The following is a 22,486-nucleotide window of genomic DNA, read 5'->3' on the forward strand; positions in this document are numbered from 1 at the left end:
AAAATGAATATCGAATGAGTGCACATCTAAGAGTGTATGTAGGTGGGTAATTTTATTGTTAATGCTACGGATGTTAAGGTGAGCTATCAGGAGGGAGTTAGATGGTCTATTTGGGGCAGTGATAGCAGGAGATGTTAGGTTGTGTGGGTTATTGGGAATATCAGTATTGGGGCCAGCGTTTGGATGAATATCACCATCTAATAGGGGGTGTTGTTGAGGATAATGTACAAGGGTTTTTTTGACAAGGAAGTAACATGGGTAGATCTATGGTACTTTCGAAGTATATAGATAGAGGTGGAGGTTATGTTACTGTGGTTGAGGGAGTTTATGTGAGAAACTGGTAGAGTTTGCTGGTAGGGGTGATGTTCAGGAAGAGAAAAATGTTCAAAGAAGGTTAGTGTGTATGGTATTGTAAGAGAAGCAAGAGTTTTGGTTAAGAGTAGTAGGTTTGTGTATATAGACGTGTGTTGGGGCCATTAGGATGTGTAGATAAGGAGTTAGAGTATGTTGAGGGAAGGAGTGCAGTAAGTAAAACTAAAGGTGGGAGAAGGAGAGAGTGCTGTATGAGGTAGAGTAGGTTGAGGGAAGAAGTGTGCAATAAACTAAAATAAAGGTGGTTGTAAGAGAGAAGCTGTATAATATTAGCAATACAGGATGTGGTGTGGAGAGGTTAGGGAGTGGACCTAAAAAGGTAATTAACTTAATGAAGGAATTGCTGAGGTTGGGGTGAGGCTGTTAAGTAGAAGTAATAAGTGATAGGGTGATAATGGGAGGGGGTGTGGCTACAGAAGTATATGGCTAGGACCACTGGGGTGGGTGGGAATTGGGGGTAGGGGAGCAGAGTGAGCCCGAAGGGTGAAAGGCGCGGGTTAGAGCAGATAAATGAAAGATTTTACAGAGACAATCTGAGAAAAGGAGATTCCTGAGGCAGAGAAAGTGGTCACAGGTAAGTAGAATGTGGTGAAGCAGTTAATAGTAGAAAAAGATAATGGAGTGGGAGAACTAAAAGAAATAGAAAAATAGTTAGAAGGAGGGAAAAGAGATGATAGGGGCAGTGAGATAACACAGGAAGATTAGCAACTAGTCAAGGGGTGAAAAACTGAAAAGGAATCTAAAAAATGATACTAGGTAAAGTAGAGGAAGGGGTATCGCCCAAGGCTGGATTAGAGTGCCATCTAGTGGGCAGAACGCAGAATACAACATGCATCTGTAATAGAGATAGCAGTTAGAGGAGACTCAGAAAATAGAGTCGGGGGGAAGGAGATGGTGCAGGAACAGAGAGGAGTCTGGCTGTTGGCTTCCTGACTCAGTGGCTGAAATTCATTCTAAGCTAGGTACAGTGTAATTAGAAAAGATCAGCCTGAGACTAATAATAGGTACAGTATGAATATAACAGATCAACTTTAATGTTTAGGACCAGGGTGAAACATACTTTCTTGATCTGTTTAAAACAGGGAATTAAACACCGCAACAGCAGAATTTGTTGACCAGTCATTGGGATGGCTGAAGGTAAAATTAAAAGGGTCCTTAATGACCAGACAGGACCTTTCGTGCAGGATAGGAGGTAAAGAGTTTCTTGATCTGTTTAAAACAGGGAATTAAACACTGCAACAGCAGAATTTGTTGACCAGTCATTGGGATGGCTGAAGGTAAAAATTAAAAGGGTCCTTAATGACCAGGCAGGTCCTTTCGTGCAGGATAGGAGGTAAAGAAAATAGAGCCGATCTTCTGGGGCCAGGGTCACACAGCAGCCAGGGTAGGTACAAGGATAATAAATCTTTTGGTTTCCATTCATGCAAATGGTATGCCTCTGGCCAACAGATATGCAACTACTAATAAATACATTTATGTTAAACAGGGCTTCCCGACAGTCAATTTAACATTAGCATGGCCTCTCTGAGGTGGGCATAACATTAGAGGGCTCTGTCTTAGGTAGGCAGAATACTAAAGTTCATCCCATCTTGTAGCATGCCTTCTCGTGTAGCTCTCAATGCTAACAAAAAAACAAGAACACAAAAAAAACAGCTGAGCAGTAGAAAACAATGAACCAAGAAGGATGAAAGCACTTAATTTAGTTTTGTCTTTAATAAAAATATTTAAATATTACATCTTTTGGTTTCCATTCATGCAAATTGGCTAATAGAAGAAAAGGTCACAAAAGATCTAAGAACATAGCGGGCGTAGGTGGACTTGGTTTACATTCTTTTCATCTACTACTAGTTCTGCTGCTGACCACTACCTGTGGAGGATCTGCCTATGCATATATGCATCTGGCAGTGAATATTTAACAGAGCCCCAAACACCAAAAAATCAGAAACAAAGTTCCCATTGTCAAACAAAGAAAATGTAGGTTTAGGACTCAAATACACTAACTCAGTATGGAAGGAGATACTACTGAACTAAATTAAAACACAAATGTGAAAAAAGGACATCCCTGTTTCAACTGGGGCATGTAATGAAAGACTCAGTCATAGATTCTCTAGTTCCTAAGCTAGCAGAGGTATGCACCATTTCTGAAACCTGAGCAGCATCACAGTGAACATTTACTTGTCTGAATGCAGCAGAACCCTGTGAAATTTACAAGACATTTTTCTTTCTCAAAATATACTGCAGACATTTAACATTTTTAGAGAACATATTAGAAACTTACAAAAAATAAAGTCAGCTTGCATCTGGATATTACTGATGTGAGAGTTAGCAAACTTCCTTTTACTTTTATGGTTGGCACAGTGGTGCAGCGGTATCGTTGTTGCCTCACAGCAAGAGGTTCTCTGGTTTGATTCTTGCCTGGGGTGCCTTCTGTGTGGAGTCTGCATGTCCTCGCTGTGTTCGGGTGGGTTTCCTCCGGGTGCTCCGGTTTTCTCCCACATTACAAAAGACATGTGTCTAGAGCATTTCTCCCCAGGCCTCCTCTGAAAATTGGCTTTGTTCCAAGTTGGACTTTCCCGGTTGACAAATGTTAAATAAATAAATAAATAAATAAAATAAAATGGTTCAACAAGTAAAATCTGCAAGCGTTCAGGACAGAATAATCTCATATCAAAAGAAGTTTTTTTGACTAAACCATATTATTCAGAAGTTCTCATTAACCTGAACTGATTTAAAGATTTAAAGGGGCCCTTCACATTAAAGTATTCATACTGTTTCATGCTTCAGACTGTTCTCCTTTCTGCAGCAGTAAGCTAGTAAAAGTTTATCAGAGCTAAATATACAACTAGTAATGATGCGGATTATAAGCAGTTGGGGGGGATGCTACTTACTTAGATAAGCCCATAGGAAATCAGCATTTCAAATCATACAGCCTGGCTTGGATGTCTCCTAAGAAGTACATCTTCATTACCATCATCTGACACAAACTTGTTTTAATTAACTAGAGTTCTATATATGCTCCAGACCTGTACAGTGAATGACTTGTCAAGTAAGACTTAGTTTTTCAATCTGCATTAATTATTTTAACATGTGCCTTCTGAGACCACAGTTCTATGAAAATAATAGATAATTGAAAGGCAAATAATTGTTTTTCCATGGTTAGAAACACAGTCAGCACCCTGTGGAGATAGTTGCTATGTGTTTTGAAAGCATTCAAGAATGCTGATGAGACAGCTCATTCTCCCCTGCAACAACATGTCTTAACTGCATGCTCTGTCCCATAATCTGTAAGATGCTTCTAATGAGTCCTGGAAAGCATGGAAAATTTTTGATAAGAAAGTTCTCTTTCCCCGGCAGCATCATGCCTCACCTGTATGGATCTGAACCCTGCTCAACCTGACTCAAAACTTTGGAAATGCAGTATACGTGTGCACAAAAAATTACAGACTTGCAGGTAAACAGAAGGCAGTATCACTAAGGCAATCCTGAACCCTGGTTGCCAAAAAGAGCAGGAAAACATCCCTTAATCAATGCAACACAGAAAAATAAATCAATCTCTTCAATGCTACCTTTAAGATTTCATGGCTGTTTTCAATTCCTTCTTCATGCCAGCTGTCAAGTATTTGCTCTGTAGAAGTATAGCCTGTTCCATCATCCAGGTAAGACAACAAACGAAGGCCAATCATATTAGACATAATAGACGGAGTAGCTGTGCGCCGTCCACTTTCATCCAAGGGCTGCAACATAAGTACAAACCGTATTAGTTCAGAACAGCTCTCTGAACAGCTCTGTTAAAAAAATGTAGAATGCTTGCCGGATTATATGATCTACTAAAAGTCAGAAAAAGAATGCAGATGGGAAGTAAACCCAAAGTATGTTTGATACAGCAGCTTATTTGCAGCTCATGTCTTCAGATATCAAAATATGTGGTCATTTTTAGGCTATGTGCATTACCTTGTACAGATAAATTCTAATAAAAGCTTGCTTCTTAGTCTTGATGAAGACACTAGACAGACCAATTCAAACAAGTGATATAGATTTTCATGAAAAATAGGAGGAATGCAAAGAAACTCAAAGGTAGTGTGATCATGCCTCTGCTGACAACCTACAAATACTGCTGGCTAGGTCAAGCAATAAAGACAGCAAATGTAAACATACTTCACAGAAAACTCTGGACACTTGTGAAGCACCTAGGAATACTGAAAAGTGTAAACCTATGCCAAGTATGGAGCTTTCACTAACTACAAGACACAATGAAATCACCATCATGGACTTAAGTTACAGTCAAATGTTTGGCAGCTTTGTGTAACTGACCACTTTCCCAGTTCAGTGTAAGCACTGGGACAACAAAGGAACCCCGTGAAATCATAAAATTTGTTCTGGGATCTTGCATTCGTTATCTGCCAACAAGTGGTAGGAAGTTGGATCTTGCAAACAAAACTCCTGATGGGTGCCTACATAGCAGCCTCTCAGATGGCTTTTGCCTTCGGTAAAAGGAAGTGAATGTACCTGTTGAGTGTGAGGGGATGATGACAGCTGGCATTCAGCATGAGATAAAAAGAGATTATAAAGTTTATTCACGCATATCTATGAGTCACCCCAAAGGCTGTATAGTTACAATACATGTTTAACAATGAAGACAAAAATATGACTAAAAATTTCAACACTCAAGCTAATGCAGACTATAGGTTCACAGGTAGATACTAGGATTGTGGTTCAAGAAACCATTGAGAAGCCTACTTGTTCAAGGTCACTCATCCGGGCAAAATGAAGGCTTGAGAAAATCAAACTCCGTATCACATAAAGTAGCTCGTTAACAGCTCAAAGCATTAATCCTCTGTAACAACTGCCAGACTCGGATATAGATATGCCAACAGACTATACAGATACATACTAACTCTGAGGTTGCACTACACTGGGAAAAGGAACCACGTACGACTGTCGAAAAAGGTAGGAAAGTGGTACAGAATCGAGAGATGTGGCGACAGTTGATGTAACACCTGACCAAACATAGAAAACAGGGGCTGATCATGATGGGGAAAAGGACCAACTCCCCTTACCTCTCTGTATAGCAATGTCAGCAAATGTAAACCACACCAACATAAATCCAAACACTACATACAATGCACATTTCTGAAACTAAGCTACCCTATGTCAAAAAATATACAAACACCCTACAACCTTCCAAACAAGACAAACAACTGCACCACCTAAAACTCGATACCACACACACCATAATTAACCGGGTGCTCCAATTTAAACCTAACTACATACACATAATGCAAAACAAAGTTGAACAACCCTTTTCTAATGAAACACATAAAACAAATCAATAAACTCAAGCTTGATGAAACTCATTGCTACCTCTGTGTGCATACACACACACACACACACACACACTATTTTATACACACATTTTATACATACATATATATATATATATATATATATATATATATATATATATATATATATATATATATATATATATATATATATATACACACACACACACGCACATACATACACACACATGGATATATGTGCACGTGTGTATATGTGCATATACAAATAGCAACCTCTTCTTCATTCAACATCTTCCTTGAAAGAATACTTGGATTTAAGATACTGAGTAATCACCTATAACAGCTTACTGCAGTGTTTGCAACTGCCATAGAATAAGGGGATGCTGCACATGTTTAACTCACTAATTGAGTTATGGTCATATCTGCCTTACCATACTACCTGGAAAATGAATAAGAGCTGCCAGGACACACTCCTTGCAGTATGCAAATGCTGATGTGATGTGGCCTCAAACATGGCGTTCAGCCTACTTAATTCTCCATTTTCTTTCTTGATGGTAACTGGTTTTGGTCCAAGTAAAACAAAGTTATTCAGGAGAAACAAATGATCTACCTATGATGAAGGCCTACAAATAGTCTAGAAAGAGAAATGCAGTTGAGTACCCAGCATACAGTGCTGAAGCTCTGTTAGTACTGAAGAGTCTTTGCTGATGTGAGCAGTGGATCATATGGCTTGCTCAATTGCTTTACACTGAACTTTCACAAAGACCGAATAGCTTGCTTGTACAGTAATTATTGTTTCCACTGTTACACCATTATGAACCTGGGCTTACAAGGGTTTTTAATGAACAGCACTGACACCTTTCTTTTTTTGTTGGGGAGGGGGGGCGCTACCAATTAGCTATGCAACCAGCTTAACAATATACTCTGATATCTGCTGGATACATAGGGAAACGAGCCCTCAAAGAACAAGTATGCTTCAAAATTCTAACAGTGAAAAAATGACCATTTACTGGCTCTGTCAACACAAAAACAAGAGTCAGAGGTGAAAGTGCTCTTACCTGAAATGATAGGTGTCGTTTTAAATGTCTATATGGAGTGGAAGAGGATGGAGTTGGTGGCTTCCCATTTCTAAAGACCCCATAGAAGAAATCACTGACATTCATCATGCCATCTTCATCAAGCTTCTGAAAAACATCTTCCAGCACCTGAAATGAAAAAGCAGAAACCATATGCAGTTCTGTGTTCAAAACATTTCTCAGACTAATCTTTTCCTAAGATTTTTTTTAGACGTAGCTAATCTGTGTACAGTGTTTGCAGTGGGCAAGGACTCCAGCTATGACCAATGATATTTTCAATTAAACCAATGATCAGAACTATGAAAGGACAGAACGTCATAAAACACCACTGGGGACCTGACAGTGTACCTAGCAAACAATACTTTTTCTACACAAGCAAGACATTGGTACCTATGTAAGTGGGAAGTATGTTCTTATGCTTTTGTAACGAGTAAACAGCACCTGTATTGTAAAACCTGCTGGGAGGTGGGTAGTAACATCAGGTGTGTGTGTGTGTGTGTGTGTGTGTGTGTGTGTGTGTGTGTGTGTGTGTGTGTGTGTGTGTGTGTGTGTATGTGTGTGTGTTTTTATTACTTTTCTAATGTAACATAGGCAATTTATTCTTCAAGGGCAACAGGCACTTTATTTGTAGACGAAACAAAGAAATATAAAGTTGTTTGCTAGCAGCAACCTCTTCATTAGTTATAGACCCCTATAATGTAATTATTTGGATGACTTTACTTCCGCAGAGATTTTGCATATTTACTGATATTGGTGGATGGTAATGACAGAAGTTTGAGTTGTCTTTTATGGTCAAAATTTTCTGAAATTGGTAGTTTTGTCATTATTGGTTCATATCTTGTTTCATTGTTTACTAGAAGACTGTTCAAAACTACAAACTTAAAACACCTTCTAACAAGTGCTGCTGTATTACACAAGGAATATAATTTAATATGATCAAGAAGGTGAATCAAAGAATGCATATACATGTATGCATGGCCCTAAAAATGTGTAAGGATTCTATGGTTTGAAAAGAACCCAGAGGTAAGCTTAGTCCTCCACTGACCAGATGCAAAACGAATTTGGGTTTTCATGCCCTTTCAATGAATGTGAGTTTCAAGGGCAGAGAAGTTTACTGCTCATGCTAAGTCTGTTTTCATTGTGAGACTGTATTGTTTGTTTAGCAAGTGGCTCAGTGTTTGAGCTACTTTATTTCAGTTTCTGTAATCACTATACAAGTAAATAAGAAAACAGTATGCACGCTGACAGGTTTGAACAGTGTTTATGGTAACTGAGGAGAAATAGCCAAGTAATGGAACACTGGAGTGGCTGGGGAGGGGGCTGCTGCTGGAGTGGCAGGGGGTTACAGACTATCCATTCAAGTAAAACAAAACTCACCCCTGTCCATATTCAAATGCAACTTGAATCTAAGGATGGGTAATAGAAAATATACTCCAGGACTGCCCCTCATGCATGCCACTAATGGATAGAGAGGCAGTTCCTAAATGCTGTATCCCTTACATGGGTCCCCTCAAATTATCTATGGTATGATCACAGTTATTCTCACTAGGGTTAGTCATGGGATAGGCAAGACCAATCAGGAAATGTTAATTCAAGCACCAAAAGGGAAACTAGCTAAGCTTAAAATGTCCTCTAAGTGAACCCATGTTGTGGTACTAAATGGTTTTTAAAAAAAATTGTCCTTTTTAGATCACCAAGTGCCCCCCCCCCAGTCTTCAACAGTTTCCGGCTCCTGATTGCAGCTCACAAACTACCTGTACACAGACTTATGAGGACAGCACTTCTGTCTTTGCATCATCATGCTTGTCACTTTGATTTTGCAAATTTGGATCTTTCCTGCACTTCCTACATTAGTAGGCTAGATCTCTTTCCTCTACTTTTTTGCAAATAAGAAAATATTGTGTTAATGCTGCACATGGGCTGAGTGCAGCATATCCATTTATTAATGAAACAGGTTTGCATTAGAATGAATTTCTAGGCAAAATGAACTATAAACTATGAAACTCTAATATCTAGCATTAGTATCAGACTGTAATCAACAGCAATTTACTAGAAAATCAAAAGTTTTACAAGGGACAGACAAGGTAAAAATATGAAAGAAAATCAGGGGTGTTCTGCAAAAATCATGGACAAATGACAATCAGTGACATTAGGCAAAAATCAGAGACAATATAGTTATAGATTTTGTGCAACATGCAATGTGCTTCCGTGACAGTGAAACAGAAGCAACATTCCTATTTGTTTTAACATAAAAGGAACTCAGAATACATGAGAGGTCTGAAGTCCAGATTAGCCAACAATATATAACTAAACTTAAAACTGAAAATTAGACAAAAAAAATCCAAGTAAAACTGCCCCAATCTGAAAATCCTCTATATAGGCACTTTTCATCTTCCTGCTGATTAGAACCCCAACATGATGTCAGGACGTCAGCAAGGAAGCAGAACTTCCTACAAAGTAATCAAGGAGGTCGGAGCAAGTTTTGACTCTAGAGGGCATTTTCTGAAGAGATTCTCCTTAAAAAGAAAAGTAAGAATGCAAACTAAAATGTCAGATAAACAGCTAAGGTTAGCAGCTTCTGGGGAAATGTATTTTGAGAACAATTTTATCTGTGTTAGAAACAGTTTTTAGAACATACCTAGAGACTGTTTATTGCATTTTTTGTGTTGCACTTAATTTTAAATCGTTTTTTCTTAAAACTGCATTTTACCTGCCTCTGACCTAGCACACAGGGGTCATTTATTGCACTGTTCTGACTAGTTTGCTACTTGTGTGTCTCTGCTATCCTTATACAAAAACAAAAAAAACAAAAAAATCTTGCTATTTTCCCACTTTCTATAATTTAAAAGAAAGTTCAGTTACAGAGTTGCTGTTCTGAACTGTTTGTAAGTTTCTTGGAGGCCAGTGCTTGCTTGGGCTAAAGAGAAGTCTCTGTGTTCACCAGTGGCAGTGGTTAACACTGAGCACCCTGCCTGTCCCTGTAGGAGTGGTTACTGTCTAGAAACTGTAGTTTTATTGGCCGTTTTGGGTCAATTCCAAACTCCTTGATCTCTCTCTCTTAAAACCCTGCAACTCTTTTTGCACGGTCTTGCGCACAGAGCAGCACCGCTTAAACAGGTTTAAACTATTCCAGGCTCCACAAAGTCTGCTCTTCACTTTTTCCCTTAGAACTGCTCTAAATCTCAAAATAAGCACTCTATTTTCATTCTAAAGCCCTGGACTTGCTGGTATAAGTAACCTCATAGGTAAACACTAACAAACTTAAGCACTACACCCTCTTATACTCCTTTTAAGTACTTGCTCCCTAGTGGTTCTTTCTGATCAGTCAATAAGTAGTTCCCTATATTATTCAGGCATGTCCAAAGGTCAGTTTCAGGTTTACTCTCCAGTCCAGCTGGTGAATCTGGGAATCTTGAGGCAATGTTACAACTGCCTTATGTATACAAACTACCCTCTCCTCCTCCCAACAAGCTCAAATATATGTGAGAGATGCAACTATATAGCCAAACGGGAGGCTGAGCTCTCTCAACCCAGTACTGGCACAGCCAGTCAGGAGGAGAAGGTAACCACACACACCACAAATCCAGTCTCACATAGACCTATCGCATCAGCAAACCAAACACACAAACACACAAAAACATACTCGGAGGCTCTAAATAAAAATCTGCCTAAGCAGCAGAGACCTCCAAAGCAGACATCCAAGCAACCCCTACCACGAAACAATACCCACGTAGCACATAGCTCACAAAGTCAGTGTGCCACACAGTCACAGCCCTTAAGGCTAAACAACACACCTAATACACTTGTAATTGGTGACACTATTGTCAGACACACTTGACGTCCCACTCACCAGACTGAACAAGGAGAAGGTCACTGTAAGCTGCCTGTCGGGTGCCAGGATCCGCCACATAACACAAGCACTCAGGTCACTCCAAAGCAAGTAGAAATATGACTCCGTCATTGTCCATGCTGGTGTGAATGACCTGAGACGTACCTCCCTGGACTACATGAAAAGAGACATAGAGGAGCTCTCTGATCATGTAGCCCAGGCCGGTATGACCCTGACCATGAGTAGCATCTTGCCCTCACCAAGTATGATGCCACAGTATAAAGACAAAATGATCAATTTTAACAATTGGCTAAAGTATTGGTGTCATTCAAAAGGGATCCAGTGTCTGTCAGCCTGGGATGACATGCTTGACAAGCCACGTTACTTCGCTAGAGACGGCTTGCACCTGTCACCCCTGGGTTTTCGAATACTGGCAAAGGCTCTTGCCTCCCCCATTGTGTCTTTTTTTAGGCAAGGCTCAAAAGACAAACCCACCGCCATAGACAACACAAAGAAAAAAACGCTAAGGGTAATGCTGCTCAACGTCAGAAATCTAAACCTCAAGATGCACGCACTCCAGACTCTCCTCAGTATAGAGAATATCGATATCTGTACAGTAACAGAAACCTGGTTCAAGGCTCCCGAGAGCACCCCAGCACTAACATGTTATACTTCATACCATGCTTTTTGGCCCCAAAACTCGGACCGAACCACAAAAGGAGGGGGAGTATCCATATTTATCAAAGGTACCCACACCTCCAGGTTAGTGGCACTGCACGAAGCATCGGAGACCATCCATGTGCAACTAACAGTGGGCAAACTGCCTTTCAGTTTGTAGCCTGCTACAAACCACCCTCCCAAACACAGGAACCCCACTCAGCTTTCCTGAGAACACTGGAGAATATGAAGGTCTCTCCAAACACCATTATATTGGGTGACTTCAACTACCCAAACATTGAGTGGAAAAACTACTCAAGCCCAAACACCCTCACCCAACGGTTCCTAGAATTTATAAACTCAAATGCTATGGAACAACTAGTCACCACTCCCACAAGAGGGGAAAACGTATTGGATCTGGTCATCACCAACATGGGGTCTCTATGTTCCACACCAGAGGTATACCCCTCAGTGGTAAAATCAGACCATAAACTAATCTCTCTGGACATCCATATTCCGTCCCCACCCCCAGCCAAGGAAAGCACGGTGAAGAACTTCTCAAAAGCAAACTTCACACTTCTCAGAACCGAGGTGGAATCCTTCAAAGCCCCCGGGCCAGTGGAAAATATGGCCCAAAACGCAGAATCCTTTACAAAAGCATTCTATGGACACTTACAGGAATGCATGGAGCATGCTATCCCAAATAAAACCAAGACTCTCTCCTCCAAAGGCAGGAGACCTGTCTAATGGACCCCTGCCATAAATAAGTTATACAACAGAAGGAGAAAGCTACTACATGATAGAGCAAAATCCCAAAAAGGGAAGGCATCTCTGATCAGTACTAACAAGAAACTACGATCCCTCATAAAATCATCTATGGCCAGCTTCGAAAGAAAAATTGCACAAGACACTAAAGATAATTACAAGGCCTTCTTTAGTTATGTCAGGACCCTGGGAGGCAAGGCTCAGTCCTGGGACCTCTCTTGTTCGGTATATATTTCTCCGAGGTACAGGCTAACACGAGTGGACTATGGCTGACCAAGTTCGCAGATGACTGCAAACAGGGTGCCATAATCGACTCTCCGGCTGACACAAACATCCTCCAAAAGGGTCTTACAGAGATGGATAACTGGTGCCAGAGCCATGGCCTAAAGCTAAATGCCAAAAAGTGCATAGTCATGCCCACAAATTACCACATAGGTGGTAATCCAATTAAGTACAGAAGTAATTAGGGACTTGGGGACCCAAGTAGATAGCAATCTCTCCTTTGACAATCACGTTGCCAAAGTGGTTAGAAAGACCTTCTATACAGCCCACCTTATCACGAAACGGTTCACATCTAGATCAAGAGAGGTCATTGTGCTCCTCTACTCATCACTTATCAGGCCCATAATTGAATACAATGCCCCATTTGGGATGTACCTTACCCAACATCTGCAGCAACTGGAAAGACCCCAAAAGTACCTCACCAAGAGGATCAAGGGACTCAAACAGATGCCCTATGCAGTTTGGCTAAAGAAACTCCAGCTCTACTCAGTTGCGTACCGCCTACTCAGAGGCAATCTGTGTCTGACGTATAAAGCAATGTCTAACCCAGAATTAATGGACATGCTTCACCTCAGGAAATCCAAATCCCTTAGAGCTACATGCTCCAGGGACTTGAACCTCAGCACAGAAATAAATAGGACATGCTGGAGGGACAGATTCATGTCTCAGAGGCTCCCCTCACTCTGGAACAAAATCCCAATCCATGTTAGGCAGAGCCCCTCACTGACCCTCTTCAAGAGAAATCTTGACGAGTGGATGGGAGATCGTAAGTTTACCTCTGGGATCTCTTCTGTGTCCCTGCTTGACAGAGGTACAGTAAACTAACCTTAAAAGGGCTACCTTCTGTGACCTACTATACAGAGGCACAGTCAACTAATCTAAAAGGGTGGCGAAAGCCAAACACACTCTGGCTAGGATTATAAATGCCTAGGGCAGATAGCCTAGTATCAACCTATGAACAGGCTACTTTGATTTGGTCAGTCTGCACATGATGTTTAAGTTACGGAGACAAAACTTTCTTTAGTTTCAGCACCACAGAAAGAAACCAACATATGAAAATGAAGAAAATTACTTATTTCAAAATTTACTTCCTCAATTTTACTCTCGCCAAATTGAAAACATTACACCCGTTACAAAGAAAACGTGAACTGCGCAACAGCATTAATGCTACTTTGGATTAATTTGTTTCTAGAATTGTGGAATAATATAATAAATGCAATCTGTGATAACATTTCTAATAGTACATCCTAAATTGAAACGTACTCCAACAATTGACCACAACTGTTAGCTGAGATATACAAGTATCCTGTTTTTTTTTTCGATTATTTATACAGATTATTGTTTCTAACAATTAATATATAGCACTTTTATTGCCTGCTTTTTAGTCTTTGAGTGTATTTTATTGCTATTAACTAATCTGCACAAGTAACTGATTTGTTTGCAGTTAAAAGCATTCTGTATCTTTACAAATCTTTATCTGTTTAAAAACTTTCATTTGTGGCTTTCTGTAGTGCTTACTGTCTGTAGGCTATTGTTTTTGTCCCCACCCCCCTCCCAGTTGGTGTCTGTTATACTTGGTGGTTTGCAGTTGCCCGCCCCTACTGTAAATCTGATCTGTGACACTCCACCCAGTCTAGTGTCATTAGCTCATTCTATCTAATACAGAGAGAACATTTGATAAGGCCTTCTGTTTCTCCTTTTTCCCTTTCAAAAAAAAAAAAAAACTTTTTTTTTTTGCCTGAATCTCCTTGTGTTCTGACTGTGCTTCTCAAACATTTTGGAAATATAGAGTATATTTCAGAGCATTTATTATAACTGTAATTGCCTTAATATTGCTACAACTCAAGTGCTCTAGGTTGCACTGCATCTGAAGTGTTTGTGTGTTTTAGCTGCTTTTCTGTATATATAGACTTCTCTGTTTCTTTAACTAAATAAGCTCTGCAAAGTTGTTTTATTGCATTCCTGCCTGTATTTCTGAGTTTTTTGCACTTTTAAAGTTTGTCTTTGCTTAGTTTATCTGGTAGGCTACACACTCAAGTGTGCTAGCCGAATTAAAGCATTTACTGTGTTTCTGTACCTAATTTCTGCTACTTTGTAAAAAAAAAAAAAAAAAAATCCTTGTTTCCCACCTTTACTGAACTAGAATAGTCCAGTCTTCAGGTATTGCTGATCTCTGGGCTGTGTCATAGTTCCTGTGTTGCCCATATCCTTATTTGGATAGGAGGAAGCTTCTTTGTTCACCAGTGAGAGTGGGGAGCTCTGAGCAGCCTATCTGTCCCTTGAGGAGTGGTTCCAGCCCAGTGACTTGTAGCTTATTGGCCGTTTTGGGCCATTTCCTATCTCTTTCTAACCCCCTGCTTTAAAGCCAGCTTTAGCACGCTTTTGTGCTTGTAATTTAAAGTTTGTCCTGTTTGTTGCATTTACCTGTTGAGGCTACACACTCAAGTGTGCTAGCCTGTGTTACAAATTTATTGCATTTTCCTGCTGTTTGTTGCAAAAAAGAAAAAAAAACAAAAAATTATCCTTGTTTCCCATCTTTCTTGACCTAGAGTAGTCCAAATACAGGCTTTGCTGTATTCTGGACTTTTGGAAAGTTCCTGTGTTGCCCATTTCCTTTCCTGGATAAAGGGAGGCTTCTTTGTTCACCAGTCTCAGTGGGGAGCTTAGAGCAGCCTATCTATCCCAGGAGGAGTGTTCCCAGCACAAGAATCTGATAGTCTATTGGCCGTTTTGGGCCAATTTCTAGCTCTTTCAAGTCGCCCTGTATAAAACCCGCTTTGGCGTGGTTTTTGCGCTTGTTACTACTCAGCCAAGCTCCTCGTGGTTCTGCAGAGTGGTGCTAGCAGCAGAGAGCCTAAAAGAGCGACTGCTAACCTGATAAAAGTGTTTTTTTTCCTGCTACTACCTGGGCGACTGTCCGATCTAATTAAACTGCAAGTATTTCTGCTTCTTGAACTGTTTTAAACTGTTTAAAGTTGTTTTTGCAGCTGCACTTTTAAAGTTTGTCCTGTTTGTTGCATTTACCTGTTGAGGCTACACACTCAAGTGTGCTAGCCTGTGTTACATATTTATTGCATTTTCCTGCTGTTTGTTGCAAAAAAGAAAAAAAACAAAAAAATTATCCTTGTTTCCCGTCTTTCCTGACCTAGAGTAGTCCAAATACAGGCCATGCTGTATTCTGGACTTTTGGAAAGTTCCTGTGTTGCCCATTTCCTTTCTTGGATAAAGGGAGGCTTCTTTGTTCACCAGTGGCAGTGGGGAGCTTAGAGCAGCCTATCTATCCCTGGAGGAGTGTTCCCAGCACAAGAATCTGGTAGTTTGTTGGCCGTTTTGGGCCAATTTCTAGCTCTTTCAAGTCCCCCTGTATAAAACGCACTTTGGCACGATTTTGCGCATAGCGCAGCATCAGACAGCTCCGCTTAATTGGGTTTAAACCATTATCGGCTCCACAAAGTCTCCTCTTCACTTTTTCCCTTAGAACTGTTCTAAATACCCTATTCCTACTCTAAAGCCTGGCACTTGCTCACTAAACAATTATAGAAGTCAGCACTAAAAAATTAAAAGCACTACACCCTCACAAACTCCCCTTGAGTACCTTGTTCCCCATTGGCCCTTTTTTTTCAATTATAAAGGAATTCCCAATACTATTCTAGCATGTCCAAAGGTCAGTTGTCAATCTCCTCTCAGGTCCAGTTGGTGAATCTGGGAATCTTGAGGCAATGTTACAACTGCCTCATGTACACAGACAACCCTCTCCTCCTCCCAACAAATTCCAACACGTGAGGGATGCAACCATACAGCCAAACTGGAGGCTAAGCTCTCTCAACTCAGTACTGGCGTAACCAGTCAGGAGGAGAAGGAAACCACACTCACTACAATTCCAGTCTCACATAGACCTACCATGACAGCAAACCAAACACAAACACACAAAAACATACTCGGAGGCTCTAAATAAAAATCTGCCTAAGCAGCAGAGACCTCCAAAGCAGACACCCAAGCAACCGCTACCCCAAAATAAAACACGTGCAACACATAGCTCACAAAGCCAGTGCGCTGAACAGTCACAGCCCTTAAGGCTAAACAACACACCTGATACACTTGTAATAGGTGACTCTATCGTCAGGCACACTGACGTCCCGCTCACCAGGCTGAACAAGGAGAAGGTCACGGTGAGCTGCCTGTCGGGCACTAGGATACGCCACATAAAACAAGCACTCAGGTCACTCCAAGGCAAGTACAAATATGACTCAGTCATTGTCCATGCTGGTGTGAATGACCTGAGACGTACCTCCCTGGACTACATGAAAAGAGACAGAGGAGCCCTCTGAGCATGTAGCCCGGTATGACCCTGACCTTGAGTAGCATCTTACCCTCACCAAGAATGATGCTACAATATGAAGACAAGATGATCAATTTCAACAATTGGCTTAGGTATTGGTGTCATTCAAAGGGGATTCCGATGCCTGTCAGCCTGGGATGACATGCTCGACAAGCCACGATGCTTCGCTAGGGACGGCTTGCACCTGTCACCCCTGGGCTTTCGGATATTGGCAAAGGCTCTTGCCACCCCCATAGTGCCTTTTTTAGGCAAGGCTCAAAAGACAAACCCACCTCCATAGGTATCACAAGGGATAAGAAACTAAGAGTAATGCTACTCAACGTCAGAAGTCTAAACCTCAAGATGCACGCACTCAAAACTCTCCTTAGCATGGAGAACATTGATATCTGTGCAGTAACAGAAACCTGGTTCAAGGCTCCTGAGAGCACCCCAGCACTACCATGTTATACCGCATACCATGCTTTTCGGCCCCAAAACTTGGACCGAACCACAAAAGGAGGGGGAGTATCAATATTCGTCAAAGATACCCACACCTCCAGGTTGGTGGCACAGCACGAAGCATCACAAACTATCCATGTGCAACTAACAGTGGGTAAAACTGCCTTCCAGTTTATCGCCTGCTACAGACCACCCTCCCAAACCCAGTAACCCCACCCGGCCTTCCTGAGAACACTAGAAAATATGAAGGTCTCTCCAAACACCATTATATTGGGCGAGTTCAACTACCCAAACATACACTGGGAGCATTACTCTAGCTCCAACAACCTATCCCAAAGGTTCCTAGAATTTATAAACTCAAATGCTATGGAACAACTTGTTACCACTCCCACAAGAGGGGAAAACATACTGGACCTGATCATCACCAACATGGGGGCTCTATGCTCCAGACCAGAAGTGCATCCCTCACTGGTAAGATCAGACCATAAACTAATCTCACTAGATATTCACATCCCGACCCCACCCCCTGCCCAGAAAACCACAGTGAAAAACTTCTCCAAAACAAATTTCACACTCCTCAAAACTGAGGTGGAATCCTTCAAAGCCCCCGGGCCTGTGGAAAATATGGCCCAGACCGCAGAATCCTTTACAAACGCATTCTATGAACACCTTCAGGAATGCATGGATCATGCAATCCCAAATAAAACCAAGACCCAATCCTCCAAAGGCAGGCGTCCTGTCTGGTGGACCCCAGCCATAAACAAACTATACAACAGAAGGAGGAAGCTACTACATGAGAGCAAAATCCCAAAAAGGGAAGGCATCTCTGATCAGTATTAGCAAAAAACTACGGGCACTCATAAAATCGTCTAAGGCCAGCTTCGAGAGAAAAATTGCACAGGACACTAAGGATAATCACAAGGCTTTCTTTAGTTATGTTAGGAACCTGGGTGGGAATTCCCAGATATGCTCAGAATTAGTCCAAAATGACAAATTAGTCCAAAATGACAAAAAAATACACCGAACCCACAGAAATTGCCAACATCCTAGCTGACAGGTTCAGTGCAAACTCCCCCCCCCTCCCCACCAAAGGGGCAAATATCTATCCCAGCAGAGTGCTGCCCCCCTGACATCTCAGATGCTCAAGTAAGAGCCGCCCTCTCCAAAGCAAAAAACACAGCATCAATGGGACCAGACGGTGTCCCGGGCTGCGTCCTACATGAACTCCAAGAAGAGCTAAACCCAAACATAAAACTACTGTTCAATCTCAGCCTTACTACAGAATATGTACCCAAAGAGTGACGTACAGCAACATTGGTCCCTCTCCACAAAGGTGGTGCCTCAACGGATCCTGGAAACTATCGCCCCATAAGCCTGACTAGCTTGGTCTGCAAAGCTATGGAAAGGATCATCATGGACCTCATAAATAAAGATATTGGGGACCTACAGACACTGGATCCTACCCAGTTTGGCTTTGTTAAGGGCAGATCCTGCCTCTTAAACCTGGTTGATTTCTTTGAAACAGCCACCAAGGCCATTGACGAGGGGAAGGTGGTCCACACAGCCTACCTGGACTTCGCAAAAGCCTTCGATAGAATACCCCACTCGGGCATTATAGATAAGCTTACCAGCTTAAATATAAACCCCTATGTCACTAGATGGGTTGCAAACTGGCTCAAGGACAGAACCCACATGGTTAGAATTGCTGGAGCCATGTCAGACTCCAAACCAGTTACAAGTGGCGTCCCACAAGGCTCAGTCCTGGGACCTCTCTTGTTCGGTATATATTTCTCGGAGGTACAAGCCAACATGGAAGGACTGTGGCTGACCAAGTTCGCGGATGACTGCAAACTAGGCGCCATAATCGACTCTCCAGCCGACACAAGCATCCTACAAAAGGACCTCCTAGAAACAGACAACTGGTGCCAGAGCCATGGCCTCAAGCTAAACGCCAAAAAGTGTATAGTCATCCCCTTTGGCAAAAACAAAGTGCCCACAAATTACCACATAAGTGGTAATCCATTAAGTATGGAAGAAGTAATTAGGGACCTGGGGACACAAGTTGATAGCAATCTCCCATTTGAAAACCACGTGGCCAAAGTGGTTTGAAAAACATTTTACATAGCCCACCTAATCATGAAGGGATTCACATCTAGATCAGGGGAGGTCATCGTGCCTCTTTACTCATCCCTCATCAGGCCCATAATTGAGTACAATGCCCCTTTTGGGATGTACCTTACCAGACACCTGCAGCAACTGGAAAGACCCCAAAAGTACCTCACCAAGAGGATCAAAGGGCTCAAACAGATGCCATATGCTGCCCGGTTAAAGAAACTCCAGCTCTACTCAGTGGCATACCGCCTGCTCAGAGGCGATCTGTGCCTGACGTATAAAGCCATGTCCAACCCAGAATTAATGGACATGCTGCACCTCAGAAAATCCAAATCCCATCGAGCTACGCTCGAGAGACTTGAACCTCAGCACTGAAATAAATAGGACATGCTGGAGGGACAGATTCATAACCCAGAGGCTCCCTTCACTCTGGAATAAAATCCCAGTCCAGGTTAGGCAGAGTCCCTCATTGACTCTCTTCAAGAGGAATCTTGATGAGTGGATGGGAGATCGTAGGTTTACCCCGGGTATCACTTCTGTGTCACTGTTAGACAGAGGCACAGTATACTAACCTCAAAAAAGGGCATAGCAAAATTCATTTAAAATGGGTGGCGAAAGCCAAACACACTCTGGCTAGGCTTATAAATGCCCTAAGGCAGATAGCCTAGTATGAACCTATGAACCTATAAAATTGTAATAAGTGAAAGGAAAACTGACCTAGAAGCAAGAATTAAACACAAAATTCTCCCAAGGGGTTTATCTGAAAATTATGACCTTTCCAACCTAATGTTACCAGGAACATTCTCCTCCAATTTACGAAGAAACCAAAGGTAAAAAAAAAAAATCTTTCATTCCAAAGTGCATATAGGACACTTCACAAAACCTTCAACTAATTATTAAACTTTTCAGACACAGTAAAAATTCATATACACACACATATCTACATGTTACAAACACACACACGCACACGGATCTACTTCAGAAGACTGAATTAACACAAAGTCGAAAGTGACAATAGAGACAAGATTGCTGAAAAGGCATATGAACAAAAACGCAAATCAGTGAAACCCAAAATATCGCACATGATACAATACGTTAACTACTGTCTAGATGCTATACATTTCCTGATCTCCTCTAGCATTACTGTACTCTGTACCTACAGGAAACAATGGTGGATGTTACTTGCCACGCACCTGGCACCCTTGGTTCTATTTATACTACATAAAAGTCACAGAAAGGAAAGCAAGTGCTTACACTAGAAGGTTACATTCATCATTTGAAAAGACTAACAAGGCTCAGAAGTACTGGGCATGTAAGTTTACAATCAAAGATAAATGTACAGGTAGGGCTATAACATTACGTATATCAAATGAAGAGGAACTTATAAAACCTATACCTCACCATTATTCTGGTAATCCCTCTGAAGTTCAGAAGTATGTAACATATCAGGACTTGCACTGTTGTCAAGGGATATTCCTTGTTTAATAGTAGATGATGTAATAGCAATAACATCCCTTATGTGCTGCTATACTTCCTAGAAGGAAAGCATTACTTGGGCAAGTTAACCAAGTTCGTAGAAAGTGATTACTTAGTAGTAATGAGCAACAAATAGATCTGTAAGATATACACACATGTAATTATTCTCTAAAGTAGGGTCTTTCATAGAAAGAAGGTTAAAAGATGGACAAGGTGAAAATTATGTTAAAGTATTTAGTACACTGGACAATTTGTTTGACCTAAGTAGGGCTTCAGTTTGGCCGATGGATTTTACCTTCTTGATGAAAGGCACAATTTGCAGTTATACAGTATTCACGAGTTACTGAAGTATGGAGGATATAATAAATCAGTTCCTTTATTATATTGCCTGATAGCAAAAAAGGGTTGAAATCTTATAATTTTATGTGGTAATGTGTATTTGACCTGTTGAACAGCAACATATTTGAATGTAATGTGAAGTACATATTGTGTGATTTTGAAATTGCAGCGATGAAAAATAAGGTAAAATGTTACTGGTGTTGTGTAGAAGGGCTGTTTCTTTCACTTTGGCCAAATATATGGAGAAAAGTTCAAGTGCCAAGACTATAGCTTATGTGTAAGTTTTCAACTAGCTGTCAAGAAACTAGCAGCATTAGCTTTTTTGAGGGAAGACAAAGGTTATCCTTGCATTTTATAAATAACATATGTTCCCTAGAAAGGAAACTTTTACATTATTTTACACACTGGTTCATTACTGGTAAACCTTGGAAGTTCAGCACATGACCTCAGCATATGCAAGACTTCCACTACTTTTTCCAGTTTTCTTTTGGAATATTGCTGAACTTAATCATTTTTTCCTACCATTAATGCGAAATTCTGTAGAATAGGCATTTACAGTGTCTACTGGGAAAATGTATAGCTGATTTATCATCTTTGATGTCTGTCTTGGTTAGAGAGTGTTGGTTAGAGAACAGAACTGTGTAGAACAACAGACTACGCATGTCTGCTAGATGCCCCCCCCCCCCCCCCACTCCTTAAAACAGAAAATTAAATCTGAGGCATAATCAGTTTGCATTCATAATGCAGCATATGTGTGAGTATGACAATTGATTTTCTGAAAGCAATAGCTATGTTGCTTAAAATGTAACTAGTAAACTCTATTTTCAATGTGCAGTTTCTTCACATATGGTATCTCTGGGCGCCGTATACTATAGTTGCATGCATACAACAGAGGTCATGTTGTAGATTGTATTAGTAACAAAATGCAAAACAGTTTGTGTTTAATGTTTTCACAAGATAAAGGTGTTGAGCATGGTTGTATGTACTCGCCTGCAGTGTTTTTTTTTTTTGTTTGTTTTTTTGATATTATGGGTTTCAGTATTTTGTGTTTTTGCTCAAATGTCTTTTCGGCATTCTCATCTCAATATTGTCCGTTTCAGTGTTGTATTAACTTGGTCTTCTAAAGTAGACCCATAAACATGTGCACACACACACACATATATACACACACACACACATATATATACACATATGTATGTATATAACATATAGATATATATATATATATATATATATATATATGAAACTCCAACACTAAAAACTTTAAGAATCAGTACAATGAGTGGCTGGAGGAATAACAGGGGCAAAATCAAAGGGCCAGTCAAAGTATACTGAGAGCTTTCGTCCCCTTTTACCTTAAACAGGACTTTATCAGAGTATACTTAATACATAAAAAAACAGCTAATTATACATTAAAAAAAGTCAAATTAAACAGCTCGTACATATTCATGTTCCACCTTCATAGTACTGTCACTTCCCAGTGTGAAATACTAAAATG

At 40.8% G+C, this 22,486-nt stretch overlaps 1 protein-coding gene across 1 annotated transcript in view; it reads right to left on the minus strand.

The window, feature by feature from the left end:
* The window catches only part of NIN (ninein), a gene marked incomplete in the record, with an annotated part of 1,258,852 nt that overhangs the window by 619,009 nt on the left and 617,357 nt on the right, over positions 1-22,486 (minus strand). The window contains 2 exon segments of the mRNA XM_044074306.1: positions 3,939-4,106; positions 6,734-6,880. Coding sequence (XP_043930241.1) covers positions 3,939-4,106; positions 6,734-6,880 — 315 coding nt within the window.

Source organism: Protopterus annectens, chromosome 6.part0, assembly GCF_019279795.1.
Source record: "Protopterus annectens isolate FY-2018-M chromosome 6.part0, PAN1.0, whole genome shotgun sequence".
NCBI classification, from domain to species: Eukaryota; Metazoa; Chordata; order Ceratodontiformes; family Protopteridae; genus Protopterus; species Protopterus annectens.